The 19,660-nt window shown below is 47.6% G+C and overlaps 1 protein-coding gene across 1 annotated transcript in view; it reads left to right on the top strand.

The window, feature by feature from the left end:
* Positions 1-2,228: 2,228 nt before the first annotated feature.
* LOC145363207 (monoglyceride lipase-like) overlaps positions 2,229-19,660 on the top strand; it is a 75,324-nt gene continuing 57,892 nt past the window's right edge. The window contains exons 1-2 of the mRNA XM_080218641.1: positions 2,229-2,437; positions 2,700-2,835. Coding sequence (XP_080074767.1) covers positions 2,711-2,835 — 125 coding nt within the window. The 5' untranslated portion in view covers positions 2,229-2,437; positions 2,700-2,710. The remainder of the gene's footprint in view (positions 2,438-2,699; positions 2,836-19,660) is intronic.

The following is a 19,660-nucleotide window of genomic DNA, read 5'->3' as shown; positions in this document are numbered from 1 at the left end:
ACTTATAGACACCACAAGAATCATAGAACCCTACAGCGCAGAAAGAGGCCCTTCGGCCCATCGAGTCTGCACCGACCACAATCCCACCCAGGCCAGACCCCCACATCCCTACATAATTTACCCGCTAATCCCTCTAACCTACGTATCTCAGGACACTAAGGGGCAATTTTATCATGGCCAATCAACCCATCCTGCACATCTTTGGACTGTGGGAGGAAACCAGAGCACCCGGAGGAAACCCGCGCAGACACGAGGAGAATGTGCAAACTCCGCACAGACAGTGACCCGAGCCAGGAATCGAACCCAGGACCCTGGAGCTGTGAAGCAGCAGTGCTAACCCACTGTGCTAGGCCCAAGAATAACATCAATGCTGCTTTAGGGGGAGCTGGGAGAACGGAGGAACAAACAGGAATGTTGCCCAAGACACTGAGCTGCCAGGTGTGGAGACAATGATAATCTTACAGCCTCTGGGATGGACGGGACGTGTTGTCCAGGTACCTGACTGAAGGCTGCTCAAACAGGGGCTGGGTTCAGAGCGAGGCCAGGGAGCCCGGCTCACACCGGAAACAACTCAAAGACAATCTCAAAGACTTCATGAGGGCCTGAGCCACTCACGTCAACACATGGGAAGCCACTGCCCATCGCGACTACAGCGGCCATTCATCGCCAGGAGTGACGTCCATCTTTTTGGTAAAGTCACTGAACTCAATCAAATCAACTGAAGGACAAATAAACATTCTGTTCCTCTTCTTGTTAACTTTGTTTTTTAAAAAGCATTTAAACAGTTACATGAGTAAGATGAGTATAGAGGGGCAAGGGCCAAATGTGGGCAACTGCAACTAGCTTAGTGGTTAAAAAAAAGGGCTGGCATGGACAAGTTGGGCTGAAGGGCCATGCTGTAAACCTCTATGACTCTAATTAAACCAAATGTAATTAACCCAGGGACAAATCAAAAAGGGCAGTCCCCAAAAAGAAGGGAACCACCCAAAACAAAAGACAAATAGAAATTAAACTTAAACCATCAAATAAAATGTGATTAAAAGGGTCGATAATACACCCCAGCCCCTGTGGTGCCCAGCGGGCACGGAAGGCCTCAACAGTGCCCTCGGACACCGCATGCTCCCTCTCCAGGGACACCTGGCTGCGAATGTAACTGCAGTAGAGGGACAGTGTCAGACCTTCCCATCAAAAAGTGCAGCGACTGAGAGAGAATGGCAAGAGGGAAGAGAGGGCAATCAACAATTCATCACCAGCTCCGCCAGCCGACAGCCTGTACCCTCGCTGTGGGGAGGGGCAGGAAGCTGAGATCGCTTTTATAAACCTATTGGTAAAGCCATAGAGGTTTACAGCATGGAAACAGGCCCTTCAGCCCAACTTGTCCATGCTGCCCTCTTTTTTGAACCCCTAAGCTAATCCCATTTGCCTGTATTTGGCCCATACCCCTCTATACCCATTTTACCCATGTAACTGTCTAAATGCTTTTTAAAAGACAAAATTGTACCCACCTCTACTACCACCTCTGGCAGCTCGTTCCAGACACTCACCACCCTCTGTGTGAAACAATTGCCTCTCTGGACACCTTTGTATCTCTCCCCTCTCACCTTAAACCTATGCCCTCTAGTTTTAGACTCCCCTACCTTTGGGAAAAGATATTGACCATCTAGCTGATCTGTGCCCCTCATTATTTTACAGACCTCTCTAAGATCACCTCTTAGGCTCCAGAGAAAAAAGTACCAGTCGATCTCCACATAACTCAAGCCATTTGGTCCCAGTAGTGTCCTAGGCACGATGAACAGTGGCATCTCATTTAAGCCCAGCTGTTGGCAAAGGGATTGGCGGGGGGTGGAGGGGGACGGTCCTTCCCCTCGACCCCTGTGTACTCTCTGAACGGTATGCTTTGTCTGTACAGCGAGCAAAGAAACTCATCTTTACTATTAGTCTCAGTCACCCTGTGTGTGTGTGTGTGAGAGAGATAGCCAGTCCCACATTCCCAGCACAAGTTCCTCCTGAATTCCTGGCTGGAATTTGACTGTCTGGTACTATCTCAGAGCCACACTGAGGCGGTGTGTGCTGTGGGGAGAGAGGGGTTGACCTGCCCATATATATATATATATATGAATGACACCAAAGTATTTTTTTCCCTCCTCCTCGCATCCGGCTCTGCCTTCTCTCTCTCTCTCTTTCGCTTTTACAAACAAACAACAACAAAAAAAAAATTTTTTACCAAAAAAAGAAAAGGGAGAAATCATCAGGGGTTGCCACCAGAGGCAGCCGCAACTTTACAGAGAGAGGAGAGAGAGAGAGAGATGTGTGATCCGGAACCAGGCGGCAAGTGAATGGGACTGGGGCTAATTAACCAGAGGTTGCTGCCGGATTCCGAGTGGCCCCGTGTGTTCTGGAGGATTGTTTCGCGGTCCGTTACGTGGATTTATTGAAGGTGAGTGTTTGCATTCTCTCTCTCTCTCTCTCTCCCCCCACTGTGGCGTGGGAGCTGCACAAGATAGATTGAAAGATGGGTTAGTGTAGCTGCAAAGTCTACACACACGATTATAGACACAGTGGGGGAGTCATTAACCCCAGAGAGTGGGGGGTACCACCACCACCACCCCCCCAAAAAAAACAATTGACAACTCGACTTTGTGTGTGTTCTATTTAATGTTAACAACAATCCTCTCTCTCTCTCTCTCTCTCTTTGCCAGGGTGTTTTGCTATGTTGCAGGACAGAGGGGAGCGTCTCACCCCCCAGGGACTGCCCTACAGGGACCTGTCGCATTTCGTTAACGCCGACGGCGAGTACATATTCTGCAGATATTGGGAACCGAAAACCCCGCCCAGGTCAGCGACAACCTTCTTGTTAAAATGTGTTAAGAGAGTAGAGGAGGAGACGGGCTTCGATCCTGGGCTAGCTCACTCAGTGCTGGAGTTAAGTTTCCCCCCTTGCATCCTGCGCTGTGCAGGTGCCTTTCTCGATTTCATACCCCAGCCCCTGTAACCTCCCCCGCCCCCCCCAACCCTCAGATCCCCCACCCACCCCACATTCTGCACCCTCCCCTCTACCCCTGTGTACTCTCTGAACGGTATGCTTTGTCTGCACAGAAACAATACTTTTCACTGTATGTTAATACGTGTGACAAATAATGAATCTAATCAAATCACAGAGGTTGGTGGGGGGGGGGGGGGCGCGGGTATTACAGAGCTGGAGATGATCAGGCTGGGGAGTAACATCCTGGGGTATCATTGCAAGTCCCTAACAGGAGGCCATGTGTGTGTGTGTGTGTGATCTTCTTGTTAAACTGTCTGCTTTTGATTCAATACAGGTTACACACACACACACACTGCCCAGCCATTTGGAGCTTGGATTTTTAAATATTTCCTTTCTAATCAAAAATTTCCTGGCTGGCACTCCAGCCTGTGCATGTTTTAAGATTTCCAGCTTCTGCTGTGAGCTGAGAATTGCCTGACAGGCAAATCCTGTCTATCCAGTTAGGAGTGAAGGGATTGGACATAAATCCTGTTGTTCTTCGAGAGAGAGACACAGTGGGAGAGTCAGTAAGCAGAGCCAGTCATTCATATCTCGGCCGTTCCACAGCATTATTCACTTCTATTAAGTTGTTTGGTCTGAGCTGCCCAGTGCGGACTGTTTATCCACTCGTAACTTTTCACCATCTCTGGCCACCTGCCTCTGGATGGTCTCCAGAAATGAATTCCAAAGTTTCACCAATCTCCGAGCTGCAAAATTCTTCCCCGTTTCAGTCTTAAATGGCCAGTGTGGGTGGCACGGCGGGACCTGGGTTCGATTCCCGGCTTGGGTCACTGTCGGTGTGGAGTTTGCATGTTCTCCCCATGTCTGCATGGGTTTCCTCCCACCATCTGAGAGACGTGCTGGTTAAGTGCATTGACCCAAACAGGCGCCAGAGTGTGGCAACCAGGGGAATTTCACAATAACTTCATTGCAGTGTTAATGTAAGCCTACTTGTGACTAATAAGTAAATAAACTTTTAAACTAATCCCCTCTTATCCTGAATGGTTTTAGTTTTACCAGCTAAGGGGAAATATCTTAGTCACCTCCGCCCTGTCATAATTTTGTAAGTTTTACTGAATGAACATAGTGTTCTATGTTCATTCTTTGAAACACTGAGGAATACACATCCAGTCTGTTCAGACTCTCCTCATAAGACACCCCAAGTTAATCTGGTGAACCTCCGCTGCACTCCCTCTGTGGCATGTATATCCCTCCTTAGATAAGAGAACCAAAACTCCAGGTGAAATTTCATAAGACTCGTGGTTTGATTTGATTTATTATTGTCACATGTATTAGTAAACAGTATTGTTTCTTGCACACTATACAAAGTATACCGTTCATAGAGAAGGAAAGGAGAGAGTGCAGAATGTAATGTTGCAGCCGTAGCTAGGGTGTAGAGGAAGGTCAACTTAATATATGGTAGATAAAAAGTCTAACGAGGGGCATGCACACGGTGGGTCGTGCGTGGGCTGCTCTTGGATGTTTCAAGAGTGGCCTAGTACTTCGCGTCGTTTTGTGTGCTTAAAACTGGACCAGCAGACGGGCACCGCGACAGCTCAGTGACTAGCACTGCTGGCTGTGCAGATACATGGATTTGGGCTGGTGTCTGTGGGAGTTTGCACGTTCGCCCTGTGGTTGCGTGGGTTTTCTCCGGGTGCTCCGGTTTCCTCCCACACCCCAAAAATGTGCTCTTAGGCTGATTGGTGTAACAAATTGTCCCTAAATTATTCTCCCCTGAATCTGGTTTCCAATGGGGGTACCATAAGCATAGACATGGATCAAGGGAGGTGTTGGAGAAATACATTGTTAAGATGGCGGCGTGGGCTTGTTGGGCCGAAGGGCCTGTTTCCCGTGCTGTGTTGTTCTTTGTTCTTTGACAGCAGCAGGGAAGAACTGTTCTTGAGTCGGTTGGTACGTGACCTCAGACTTTTGTATCTTTTTCCTGATGGAAAAATCATAGAAACCTTACAGTGCAGAAAGATGCCATCGAGTCTGCACCGACCATAGTCCCACCCACTCCCTATCCCCATATCTCTATATATTTAGTCGCTTATCTACACATCTCAGAACACTAAGGGGCAATTTTAGCATGACCAATCAACGTAACCCACACATCTTTGGACTGTGGGAAGAAACCAGAGCACTTGGAGGAAACCCACACAGACACGAGGAGAATGTACAAACTCCACGCAGACAGTGACCCAAGCTAGGAATTGAACCCAGGTCCCTGGAGCTGTGAAGCAGCAGTGCTAACCACTGTGCTACCGTGCTGCCAAAAGAAGGTGGAAGAGAGAATGTCCAGAGTGCGTGGGGTTCTTGATTATGCTGACTGCTTTTCCAAGACAGCGAGAGGTGTAGACAGAGTCAATGGATGGTTTTTGTGATGGACTGGGCTATGTTCACAACCCTTTGTAGTTTCTTGCAGTCTTGGGCAGAGCAGGAGCCATACTAAACTGTGATACAACCAAAAAGAATGCTTTCTATGGTGACTTGATATAATCACAGCAAGACATCCTTACCCTTGAACTTAAATCCTCTTGCGATGAAGGCCAACATACCATTCACCTTCCTAATATCTTGCTGCACCTGCACACTAGCTTTCAGTGATTCATGAACAAGGACATTTCGGTCCCTTTGGATATCAACACTTCCCAATCGCTCGCCATTTACAAATTATTCTACCTTTCTGTTTTTTTTCTACCAAAATGAATAACTTGATGTTACGTTCCATCTGCCGTGTTCCAGTCCATTTACCTAACCTATCCAAGTGCTCCTGAGTCCACGGCATCCTCCGCACAATTTACATTCCTACCGAGTTTGGTGTCATCAGCAAATTTGGAAATACTGCATCGATCCCCACATGAAAATCATTTGTACAGATTGTGACCAGCTGGAGGGTGTAGCACCGGTCCTTGTGATATCCGCGGTGATGTTGTTGTGGCTATTTCAGCATCGTCAAGTGATTCCAGGCTTTGTTAGAAACAGAGCTGGAGTACTGTGTGCAGTTTTGGTCGCTGCACTTGCACAAGGATATTTTGGCCTTGGAGGGAGTGCAGAGGAGGTTTACTAGGCTGATACCGGAGTTGAGGGGGTTGAACTATGAAGAGAGACTGAATAGACTGGGCTTGTACTCGTTGGAGTTTAGAAGGATGAGGGGGGATCTTATAGAGACGTATAAGATATTGAAGGGGATGGATAGGGTAGAGGTAGAGAGATTCTTCCTGCTCAGAAAGGACAGTAGGACTAGGGGGCACAGCCTCAAGATAAGGGAGGGGCAGTTTAGAACGGAGTTGAGGAGGAACTTCTTCACTCAAAGGGTGGTGAATCTCTGGAATTCACTGCCCGTTGAAGTGGTGGAGGCTACCTCGCTGAATATATTTAAGACGTGGGTAGATAGGTTTTTGGTAGGCAAGGGGATTAAAGGTTATGGGGAGAGGGCAGGAAAGTGGAACTGAGCCACTTCAGATCAGCCTTGATCTTATTGAATGGCAGGGCAGGCTCGTAGGGCTAGATGGCCTACTCCTCCTATTTCTTATGATCAAAAGCAATTTTTGATAAGAGAACTTGGTACGGGAGTTTATGTAGCATGAAGGCTACCCTCGGGCAGGGCCCAGTTCTACATGCTTATAACATGGTTCCAGATAAAAAAGTGCTTGAGAAAGGACTCTCTTTCTCTCTGGTGTGATCACTCACTCTCAGTTCCCACTGGTCCCTCAAGTCAGGTGCGTAGCCTGGTAGCACAGTGGTTAGCACTGCTGCCTCACAGCACAGGGACCTGGGTTCGATTCCAGGCTTGGTTGATTGCCTGTGTGGAGTTTGCACATTCTCCCCGTGTCTGTATGAGTGGCCCAGTTTCCCCTCCCGCTCCAAAGGTCTGTGGGTTAGGTTAAATGGCCATGCTAAATTGCCCCTTAATATCAGAGGGTTAGCAGGATAAATACATGGGGTTACAAGGTTAGGGCCTGAGTGGGATAGTAGTTGGTGCAGGCTTGATGGGCTGAATGGCCTCCTTCTGCACTGTAGGGATTTTGTGTTTCTTTGTATGACTCATGTCTGCTGTGCTGTCTGAAAGTGGCAGACACCACATACACAGCACTCCACTATTAACAACCTGCCACCCTGAGAATGATCTGTTTCTTCCTACTCTCTGCTTTCTGTCTGTTAACCATTTCTCAATCCACGTTAGTACATTTCTCCCGATCGCGTGTGATCTAATTGTGTTGACCAAGCTCCTGTGTGAGGTCTCAGCAAAAGCATATCCTGAAAATCTGAACACACCACACCCACTGGCTCTCCCTTCGCTACAAGTAATATCCTCAAAAGCTCCAGCAAGCCTGCCAAATGGGATTTCCTTTCATAAATCCATGTTTGAACTATTACATTCAAGGTCAAAATAAAATTATCGTCACTCTTCCCTCAAGGCTCCTTTAGCATTTTCTTATTGCGTGATGCTAGAGCTAAAATAACCAGCTTTCTGAGGTTGGTTCCTCAACGTACTATCAGGTGCTAATCAGGTGTATTCAACTTACATGGAGAATAAAGCCCCCTTGTTAAAAGCTCCTCTCAGTTCCTGATTTATATCTCATCATACATTATCATGAAGTTTTGGCGGCCTAGAAATAACGCCCACATATTTTTGCTGTCCCTTTGCTGTTTCTCCACCCAAAGTGGTTCCACCCTTGATCGTCCAATGTAAGATCCTTTCTCAATAATCTACTGATATTATCCTTTCTTAACAGAGCTTCCCCGCCTCCTTTTCCTTTTTGTTTAACCTTCTTAAATGTCAAATGCCTTTGACTGTCTGTCCATTCCACCAGCCCAACTATGTCCTCTGGCAGTCTATCACTATCCCCCTCACAGTTCACAATCCTTCCAAATGCTGTGCCTCTTGGGGCCTTGCCTTTGCTGACGAGCCTACTTTGTGGCACTTCAATATCCCTTGGGAGTCCATGTTTACTGAATCAACCACATTTCCTCCATCAACTCTCTCTGTTACCTCAGAGAAAATACCAATCGATTCAGTTAAACACAGATGGATACAGGTAGGTTAGGAGGGTGGGCCAAAATGCGGCAGATGGAGTTTAACGTGGATATGTGTGAGGTTGTGCATTTTGGTCGGGAAAAGTGGGAAGGCGACTTATTACCTAAATGGGGAGAGACTTCAGGATGTTCCAGTGCAGAGGGATCTGAGTGTCCTTGTTCATGAGTCACGGAAAACTAGCAAGCAGGTACAGCAGATAATAAAGAAAGTAAGTGGAATATTGGCATTTATAACTAAAGGAACAGAATATAAAGGTATGGAAGTATTGCACCTGGAGTATTTGTGCACAGTTTTGGTCCCCTTAATTGAGGAAGGGTGTAGTGGCGTTGGAGGCAGTTCAGAGGAGGTTCACTGGATTGATTCCAGAGATAAGGGGTTTGTCATATGAAGAGAGATTGGGCAGTTTAGGCCAATACTCTCTGGAAGAATGAGGGGAGATCAAGTTGAGGTATACAGGATGATAAAAGGTCAGATAAAGTATATGTGGAGCAGATGCTTCCTCTTGTGGGGCATTCTGGGACAAGAGGCCTTAGGATAAGGGGGTAGCAAATTTAAAACAGAGTTGAGGAGAAACTACTTCTCCTGAAGGATTATGAATCTGTGGAATTCGTTCCCCTAAAAGTGTGGTGGACGCTGGGAGAGTGAGTAAATTTAGGGAGGAGTTAGATAGATTTTTAATTGGGAATGGGTTGAAGGGTTATGGGGAAGACAGGAAAATGGGGATGAGGAGCATATCAGCCATGTTTGAATGGCAGAGCAGACTCAATGGGCCGAATGGCCTAATTTTGGTCCTTTATGAGACGTATAAGATGATGAATGGGATGGATAGGATAGAGGTGGAGAGACTCTTCCCGCTCAAAAAAGACAGTAGGACTAGGGGGCACAGCCTCAAGATAAAGGGGAGGCGGTTTAGAACGGAGTTGAGGAGGAACTTCTTCACTCAAAGGGTGGTGAATCTCTGGAATTCTCTGCCCGTTGAAGTGGTGGAGGCTGCCTCGCTAAATATTTTTAAGAAGCGGGTTGATGGGTTCTTGATAAGAGAGGGGATTAAGGGTTATGGGGAGAGGGCGGGAAAGTGGAACTGAGCCACAACAGATCAGCCATGATCTTATTGAATGGCGGGGCAGGCTCGAAGGGCTAGATGGCCTACTCCTGCTCCTATTTCTTATGTTCTTATGTTCTTATTTACTCTAAACAAAATCCCTACAGGTTTCTCTTAATTAATCCACATTTGTCCAGCTGACTGTTAACCTTGCTCAGGTTTATCATTTCAAAAAGCTTTCTCACCACCCTTGGAAATTGACTGACTCCTGCTGGACTTATCCTGGCACAGGTTTTTGCACAAAGGTGTGGAACACTTGCAATTCTCCAGTCTTCTGGCACCTACAGGGGAATTAAAATATATACTGCAAAGAGAATCTTGGCATATATTGCTAAAGGAATAGAGTGTAAAAGTAGTGAAGTGTTATTGCTCCTGTACAAAACATTAGTGAGATCACACTTAGAATATTGTGCACAGTTTTAGTCCCCTTACTTGAAGGGGGACGGAGTGACATTGGAGACAGTTCAGAGGAAGTTCGCTAGATTGGTTCCAGAGATGAAGGGTTTGTTGTATGAAGAGAGATTGGGCAGTTTAGGCCGATTCTCCCTGGAGTTTAGAAGATTGAGAGGAGACCTAATTGAGGTGTACAAGATGAAAAACATGAAAGTGCAAGTCCAAGATGAAAGGTCCAAGATGAAAGGTCCAAGATGAAAAGGGGAATCGACTAAGTAGACGCGGAGAGGATGTTTTCTCTGATGGGACAATCTAGAACAAGAGCTCATAGTTTTAGGATAAGGGTTGGCAGATTTAAAACAGAGAGGGGGAGAAATTATTTTTCTCAAAGGGTCTGTGGAAATCACTATCCCGGGCTGTGGCGGATGCTGGGACATTGAGTAAATTCAAGGAAGAGATAGACAGATTTTTGATTCAATTAGTAAGGGTTTGAAGGCTACAGAGAACGGGCAAGTGGAGATGGAGACTAAATTGCTTACTGCTGCTCCTAATTCTTATGTTCTTATTTCCTACGAACTGCATTGGAGAAAGTTCATTAGGTTGATCCCGGGTATGGAGGGATTTCTTTACAAGGAGAGGTTGAGTAGGTTGGAGCTATACTCATTGGAGTCATGAAGAATGAGAGGCGATTTTATTGAGACATATCGGATTCTCGGGGGGGTTTGGCAGGGTAGATGCTGAGATGTTGTTTCCCCTTGTGGGAGAGTCTAGGACCAGAGGGCGGAGTCTCAGAGTAAGGGGGTCACCCATTTAAAACAGAGATGAGGAGGAATTTCTTCTCTCAGAGGGTATTTTTACCACTGGGTCATTAATTATGATGTGGGTATGCCGGCGTTGGACTGGCGTAAACACAGTAAAAAGTCTGACAACACCAGTGTGCAATCTTCTTGGAGATCCTCTCCACTTGGATCCGGTGTCATTAATTATGTTCAGGGCTGAGATAGACTTTTAATCAGTAATGGAATCAAGGGAAAATGGAGTTGAGAATTATCAAATTAAATCAGTCGTGACCTTATCGAATGGCCGAGCAAACACAATGTGCTGAATGGCCCAATTCTGCTTTAATGGTTCCATAAGAACATAAGAAATAGGAGCAGGAGTCGGCCATCTAGCCCTTCGAGCCTGCCTCGCCATTCAATAAGATCATGGCTGATCTGAAGTGAATCAGTTCCACTTTCCCGCCCTCTCCCCATAACCCTTAATTCCCCTGTCTATCAGAAACCTATCTACCCGTGACTTAAATATATACAGCGATATATTCGCTGAATATATTCCATGGTAGATTATCCATAATTTCCAACCTTACTTCCCTCAGTATCTTTGTATGTATTCCATTCATTCCTGGTGACATAATTTTAGGTGCAGCAAACCTTTTTAATTCCCCATCCTTACCAATGGACAATCTAACAGCACCACATATATCAGCCAGGTGTATTCCGCCTTTTGCGATCTGCAACATCAAGTGACGGAATGATATCCGTAACGCTGGCATTCTTGGAGGATGCCACATCCCCCCCGTATCAAAAACTTGCTTGCCAGAGACTGGCATCGCTGGCGTGGCTCGTGCTTCACACAGGGTTCCCACACAACAGAGGGTGGTCTTCTCCAGTCAGCTGATCATGGCAACTCACACCATTGGAGGCCCCGGACCTCGATCTCAGAGCCTGTAAGTGGGGCTCCACGACATGGGAGATCCGAACAGAGAAATCCCAGTCAGCAAGCAAGCTCAACATTTGAGCAGAAGGCAGTCAGATCCCTATGGGATAAGCCAGTGTAGCAAGCCAATACTCTCACCCACCCCTCACACAGGGACTTCATAGTTGAGGAGGAACTTCTTCGCTCGGAGGGTGGTGAATCTCTGGAATTCTCTGCCCATTGAAGTGGTGGAGGCTGCCTCGCTGAATATATTTAAGTCACGGGTAGATAGGTTTCTGATAGACAGGGGAATTAAGGGTTATGGAGAGAAAGCGGGGATGTGGAACTGATCCACTTCAGATCAGCCATGATCTTATTGAATGGTGGGGCAGGCTCGAAGGGCTAGATGGCCTACTCCTGCTCCTATTTCTTATGTTCTTATATGGAATATAAAGTATGTAATATTGCAATATATATAACATACAATTTGTATAATATATTTATAGGTAATAGTCAAACTACAAAAGATCGTGAATGTAGCTCAATCTATCACGCAAACCAGCCTCCCATCCACTGACTCTGTCTACACTTCCCACTGCTTCAGCAAAGCAGCCGGCATAGTTAAGGACCCCACGCACCCTGGACATTCTCTCTTCCACCTTCTTCTGTTGAGAAAAAGATACAAAAGTCTGAGGTCACGTACCAATCGACTCAAGAACAGCTTTTTCCCAGCCGCTGTCAGACTTTTGAATGGACTTACCTTGCATTAAGTTGATCTTTCTCTACACCCTAGCTATGACTGTAACACTACATTCTGCACTGTCTCTATGAACGGTATGCTTTGTCTGTATAGAGTGCAAAAAACAATACTTTTCACTGCATATTCAATACATGTGACAATAATAAATCAAATCAAATCTCCAAATCAAGATTTGGTTTAACACAGGATCATAGAATCGCTACAGTGCTGAAGGAGGCCATTCAGCCCATTGGGTCTACAACGACCACAAACCCACCCAGAGCCTATCCCTGTAACCCCACATATTTACTCTTGCTAATCCCCCTGACACTAAAGGGCAATTTAGCACGGCCAATCCACCTAATGTGCACATCTTTGAAGTGTGGGAGAAAACCCATGCAGACACAGGGAGAATGTGCAAACTCCACACAGACAGTGACCCAAGCCAGGAATCGAACTTGGGTCCCTGGCACTATGAGGCAGCAGTGTTAACCACTGTGCCCCCGCCCCCCCCCCCATTACATCACATATGAGATAACACCAGACTTAATGGTGAGCAATTATTCTTGCTAAACACCCATCCATTGAAGCAATGGGAGAATCCATCATTTATTAATTTTTAGCCTGAACTTCTCCTCTCTCACTGTGACTTTGGAAGCATATTTTCCTCATTATCTCTGCCTACAAGTAGAAATCCCGTTTTGGTCCCTCATGTGTTTCACCTTTCTTTTGACCCTCTTTTTATTATTTATATGTCAATGGAAGATTTTTGGATTCCTTTTGATGTTAACTGCCAGTCTCTTCTCATTCTCTCTCTTTGCCTCTCTTATTCCCTTTATCGTTTCTCCTCTGACCTTTTGATATTCAGCCTGGTTCTCATTTGTGTTACCCACCTGGCATCTGTCACACGTTCCCCTTCTCTGCTTCGTCCTACCCTCCGTCTCTCTCACCGTCTGGGGCACAGTAAGAAGTCTCACAACACCAGGTTAATGCCCAACAGGTTTATTTAGTAGCACGAGCTTTTGGAGTGCTGCTCCTTCACCAGATGACGGCTCCGAAAGCTCGTGCTACCAAATAACCTGTTGAACTTTAACCTGGAGTTGTGAGACTTCTTACTGTGCCCTCCCTAGTCCAATGCCGGCATCTCCACATCATGACCATCCACAAAGCTCTGGCTTTGCCTGTCCTCCCTCTCACCACCCCCTCAAAGTGCTTTACAGCCAAACAAATATAAGGGTTTATATTATAAGGGTGGTCACTATTGCAGTTCAGGAATTGCAACAGTCAATTTGTACACAACAGGCTCCCACAAGCAAGATCAAGATAATCAGTGTTCAGTGGGGATCTTATAGAAACATATAAGATGATGAAAGGGATGGACAGGGTAGAGGTGGAGAGATTCTTCCCGCTCAGAAAGGACAGTAGGACTAGGGGGCACAGCCTCAAGATAAGGGGGGGGAGCAGTTTAGAACAGAATTGAGGAGGAACTTCTTCACTCAAAGGGTGGTGAATCTCTGGAATTCTCTGCCCGTTGAAGTGGTGGAGGCTGCCTTGCTAAATATATTTAAGTCACGGGTAGATAGGTTTCTGATACACGGGGGAATTAAGGGTTATGGGGAGAAAGCGGGAAAGTGGAACTGATCCACTTCAGATCAGCCATGATCTTATTGAATGGCGGGGCAGGCTCGAAGGGCTAGATGGCCTACTCCTGCTCCTATTTCTTATGTTCTTATGTTTATGTCGTTGGGGAATAAATTTTGGGAGATTCTTTGGGCTAGCGCCATGGGATCTCTTACTTCCAGTGAGGGAACAGATGGAGTCTTGGTTTCATAAAGGTGCCACCTCCAAGAGTTCAGCATTCCCTGGCACTGGGTTTCAGCCAAGATTCTGTGCTCCAGTCCCTGGATTTAGCCTAAAATCCACAACTTTCTGGTTCAGTGGAAAGAATGTTATTCACTGAGACACAGCAGACAGTGCCAAGTTCTACTGTTGTTATAATATCAGAGGATTGTAGATTGATAGGGTCCGAGGTCTCACTGCCAGTAGTGAAACACTCTAATGAAGCATTTCTGGGAGATAGGACTCCAAATGATAGAATACATTGTCTCATCTCTCACTAAGGAGTGCAACAGAAAGACATCGAATTTGTTGTAAGACTTTTTCTGAGGTGGTTCAACAGGGTTCTGATGGACTGTGAAGTATGTGAGAGTGGGCAGGTCAGCAACGTGTTTTGGCAAACATTTGCCGCAGTGAGTCAGAGAGGAACGTTAAGTTTTCAAATCTCTAAGAGAAACAACTTTTCAAAGATAGAAAATCAGCTCTTCTGGGCTAATTTCTGAAAGACTGATGGGTGAAAGCTAAGATGCTGGATATTATTGTAGACTCCCCAACACCACACACTCCAAAGGTTAGCTGTCTAAAACGGGGAGGTCTGAGTTATGATGGCAGCACGGTGGCACAGTGGTTAGCACTGCTGCCTCACAACACTAGGGACGCGGGTTCTCTTTCGGCATCAGTTTACTGCCTGCAGAGTCTGCATGTTCTCCCCGTGACTGCATGGGTTTCCTCTGAGTGCTCTAGTTTACTCTCAAAGTCCAAAGATGTGCAGGTTAGGTTGATGGGTCATTGCCCCTCGTGTCAGGGGGTTTAGCAGGGTAAACGTGAGGAGTTACGGGACTCGGCCTGGGTGGGATTGTGATCGGCACAGGTGTGATGGGCCGAATGGCCCCCTTCTGTACTGTAGGGATTCTACGATCATTAACCTGTGCTCAGGCTGGGGAAAAGAGAACAAGGAAATTTCCATCAGACTCCAGATGGTCCCTAAGTGCTTTACAGCCAATGAAACACTTTTGAAGTGTTGTCACTGTTGTGATGTAGGAGTACACGGCAGCCAATTTGTGCACAGCAAGATCCCACAAAGAGCGATGGGAGAGGTAACAGATACGCGGGGTGGGATATTTTTCCCTCTCCATGGTGTGTCTCACAGTGGTGGGTGGGGAATTGGGGGGGTGGTGTTGGTGGTAAGACCATATTGTCCAACCTTAGTTAACAGGGTTCCCTGTTGAAAACACCCTTCACCACGGGGGAGGGGGTGTGCCATCGGGGGACAGTAAGATACCGCTGGTGTGAACGGCAGCAGGATTCCCACAGCTGTTTGTTTGTGATCTTTGTTGAGGGTTTAAATTTGGCTGGGACGCAGGTGGGGAAACTCTCTCACTCTTTCTTGATAAGTTCCGTGGGACCTTTTACCAACGCCTACGCCATCAGCTTTTAAAATTTCTTTTGTTAGTTTCACAAGTAGGTTTACATTAACACTGCAATGAAGTTACTGTGAAAATCCCCTAGTCGCCACACTCTGGAGCCTGTGCGGGTCAGTGCCCCTGATCTGTACATCTTTCAGACTGTGGGAGGAAACCGGAGCACCCAGAGGAAACCCACACAGACACGGGGAGAACATACAGAGTCCATACAGACAGTGACCCAAGCTGGGAATTGAACCCAAGTCCCTGGTGCTGTGAGGCAGCAGTGCTAACCACTGTGCTACGGTGGTGCCCCTAAAATGCTCGGTGACGGAGCCTCCCCAGCACTCTGGGGTCGAGATCACCTCCCTCTAAGTCAGGAAGTTCCTCCTCATCTGTGTCCTAAATCCCTTATCCCTATCCTGATTCCTGGTTTGAGACTTCCCAGGCATGATGTACGGGCTCTTTGCATCTATCCTGCCAATGTATACACTCCCCTATAACAATACCATCCACATTCATCACGGATATATGTCCAAACAAATGGTACCAACCATAACCATTTGTCGATCCCCCAGGATACAAGTGGAAAGGTGCTGCTTTTAATGTATTTTAACACACAACAATTGTCTGAGCTAATTTAAAAAGCCGACGTGTTAAAAACTGTGCCAACGGCTGGATAAAGTTCATGGAAAGTGTGTGTAGAACCACACCTGTGCTGCGTCACTGTGATTGCAAACAATATCCTCAGCTCGGATTACCGTCAACCGGATTCTGGTAAAATCCCAGAATAAAGAGCTAGTGAGCTCAATGGCAGGAGGTGGGTGGGGTGGGGTGGGGGGCTTGGGGCGGGGAGTGGAGGGTGGGGGCAGGGGGGATGGAGGCGAGGTGGTATGGTGGGGGGATGATGTTGGAATTGGGGGGAAGGAGATGTGGAGGACTGGCGTGGGAGTGCAGTGGAGGGGGGGGTGGAATTATGGTGGGGAAGGCCCATGTGTAGCCAGAAGTTCCCATGTCAGGAAATTACAACCAGAGTTTATATTTGTGCAGCGTCTGATATGGTGGCACGGTGGTTAGCACTGCTGCCTCACAGTGCCAGGGACCCGGGTTCGATTCCTGGCTCGGGTCACTGTCTGTGTGGAGTTTGCACATTCTCCCCGTGTCTGCGTGGGTTTCCTCCGGGTGCTCCGGTTTCCCCCCACAATCCAAAGATGCGCGGGTTAGGTGGATTGGCCTTGTTGAATTGCCCCTTAGCATCAGGGGGGACGCTCGGATAACTGCATGGGGTTATCGAGATAGGGCCTGGGTGGGATTGTGGTCGGTGCAGGCAGGCTGGGCCTCCGTCCACACTGTAGGCTGCAGTAGGATTCAATGGGGAAATGGGTTGGACAGTCAGTGAGAACGAGAATAAGAGGCCACAGAAAAGATTCACAGGGAATGGTTCCAGGGATGGAGAACGTCAGCTTGGGGGAGCTGGGGTAGCTTCCCCCCCCGGGATGAACGAGGTGTTCAACATCTTGAGGCAGTTTGGGGAAAATCGATAAGGAGGAAATATTCCTATTGGTTGGAAGGGTTGAGGCCAGAAGATATTGGCTTTAGCCAATCAGCAACAGAAAGGACAGTGACGCAAGGAATAACCCTCTTTATACACTGAGTGGTTCGGATCTGGACTGTGCTGGAGGCTGATTCCATTGAGGCTTTTAAAAAAACAATTAGATCATTGTCTGAAGTGGGAACATTTGCAGGGCCTACAATGGGCTTGAGCCTGGGGAAAGGGAGTTATTCTTGTCACAAGTTGACACAGTGGTTAGCACTGGCTGCCTCACAGCTCCAGGGACCCGGGTTCGATTCCTGGCTTGGGTCACTGCCTGTGTGGAGTTTGCACGTTCTCCCCATGTCCCCGTGGGTTTCCTCCGGGTGCTCCGGTTTCCTCCCACTGTCCATAAGACGGGCTGCTGAGGTGCTAAATTCTCCCCCAGTGTACCCGAACAGGTGCCAGAGTGTGGCGACTCAGGGATTTTCACAGTAACTTCATTGCAGTGTTAATGTAACTTACTCGTGACGCTGATAAATAAGCTTTAAAGATCTAGCAAGGGTCGATGGGCTGAATGGCTTCTTTCTGTTTTGTAACCATTCTTATGGACAGAATTTTATCATAAAATGCTGCAACTTTATAAGACCCTTGTCAGACCCCACTTGGAGTACTGTGCGCAGTTCTGGTCGCCTCACTACAGGAAGGACATGGAAGCTATTGAGAGGGTGCAGAGGAGATTTACAAGGATGTTGCCTGGATTGGGAGGCATGCCTTATGAGGATAGGTTGAGGGAGCTGGGACTCTTCTCCCTGGAGAGACGAAGGTTGAGAGGCGACCTGATAGAGGTTTATAAAATGTTGAGAGGAATAGATAGGGTGGATTCTCGGAGGCTATTTCCCAGGGCTGAAATGGTCGCTACGAGAGGACACAGGTTTAAGGTGCTGGGGAGCAGGTACAGAGGAGATGTTAGGGGTAAGTTTTTCACTCAGAGGGTGGTGAGTGAGTGGAATCGGCTGCGGTCGGTGGTGGTAGAGGCGAACTCGCTGGGGTCTTTTAAAAGACTTCTGGATGAGTATATGGGATTTAATGGGATTGAGGGTTATAGATGGGTTTGGTAGGTAGGGATATGATCGGCGCAACTTGTGGGTCGAAGGGCCTGTTTGTGCTGTAGTGTTCTATTGGAGTCAGGATTTTGGCCAGAAACGTGTGTTGGCAACAGGCATGCGCCCCCCTCACACCCCCCCCCCCCCCCCCCGGGCTGGCAGAACACCCCCTCCCCTGCATGTTACCAGCCTTGCCACCCTGTGCGGAACCACCCACCCTGTAAAGCTGCCAATAAAGTAACGCCGCCTCAGCGGCTCAACCAGAAGCAGGAGCGGCAGCTGAGGAAAGAAGGCACCCTGCAGCCGACACCAGGGAGGCTGAGAAAACGTCTTGTAAAACCCTACACGACGGGGCAATTCAGCATGGCCAATCATGGCACTGTGATTAGCACGGCTGCCTCACAGCGCCAGGGATCCGGTTCGATTCCAGCCTTGGGTCCCTGCCTGTGCGGAGTTTGCACATTCTCCCCGTGTCTGCGTGGGTTTCCTCCGGGTGTTCCGGATTTCCCCCCCCAGTCCAAAAGACCTGTGGGTTAGGTTGATTCATAGAATCCCAATATAAGAACATAAGAAATAGGAGCAGGAGTAGGCCATCTAGCCCTTCGAGCCTGCCCCGCCATTCAATAAGATCATGGCTGATCTGTTGTGGCTCAGTTCCACTTTCCCGCCCTCTCCCCATAACCCTTAATCCCCTCTCTTATCAAAAACCCATCAACCCGCGTCTTAAAAATATTTAGCGAGGCAGCCTCCACCACTTCAACGGGCAGAGAATTCCAGAGATTCACCACCCTTTGAGTGAAGAAGTTCCTCCTCAACTCCGTTCTAAACCGCCTCCCCTTTATCTTGAGGCTGTGCCCCCTAGTCCTACTGTCCTTTCTGAGTGGGAAGAGTCTCTCCACCTCTATCCTATCCATCCCATTCATCATCTTACACATCTACAGCGCAGAAGGAGACCACAATCCCACCCAGGCCCTATCCCCGTAACCCCATGCATTTGCCCCGCTAGTCCCCCGGATACTAAGGGGAAATTTAGCATGGCCAATCAACCTAACCTACACACCTTCAGACCATGAGAGCAAACCGGAGCACCCAGAGGAAACCTACGCTGACAACGGGGAGAATGTGCCGACTCCAGACAGCCGGTGACCCGAGGCCCAGTAAGAAGTCTCACGACACCAGGCTAAAGTCCAACAGGTTTATTTGATAGCACGAGCTTTCGGAGCACTGCCCCTTCATCAGGTGGCTGGAGAGTTGCATTCACAAACAGGGCATATAGAGACACAGACTCAGTTGCCAGATAATGGTTGGAATGCGAGTCCTAACAGGTAACCAGTTCTTTACAGGTGCAGAGAATGCAAATGCAGAGGGGGTTAAACCTCCCGGATTACAATTTATTAGCTGAAACATTCAGGTTGAAAGGCTTAAGTTTGTTTTGCCCACAAGCTGTTAGGGTGGAGGAAGTTGCTGACCAAGTCGTTGGATTTGTCAATATTGACATTGAAAAGCCCAGAGATTTTGCTGATAAGCTGGTTCCTCCTCAGCACGACAATGTCACACAGTCTGAAATGTGATTGTTCAAGAAACTCGCGAAACAGCCACTTGTCTGACACGCTGACCGGAGTTACAACATTATCCTTCAGGGTACAAAGCAGACGAGGGACTACTGTGGAACATGTCCTTCCAGTTACTGGTAACTAACACTGCAAAAGTCACACCCTCAGCGTCCCCACCGCAATACAAATCGTCAACAAAAGAGAGCGTGAAGCAGGTATTTCCTGCTCTGTTTGCTCTG

Source organism: Carcharhinus amblyrhynchos, chromosome 3 (assembly GCF_965287045.1).
Source record: "Carcharhinus amblyrhynchos chromosome 3, sCarAmb.v2.hapA, whole genome shotgun sequence".
Lineage (NCBI taxonomy): Eukaryota > Metazoa > Chordata > Chondrichthyes > Carcharhiniformes > Carcharhinidae > Carcharhinus > Carcharhinus amblyrhynchos.
Note: the sequence above shows the minus strand (reverse complement) of the source record. Positions and strands in the feature narration are given on the sequence as shown.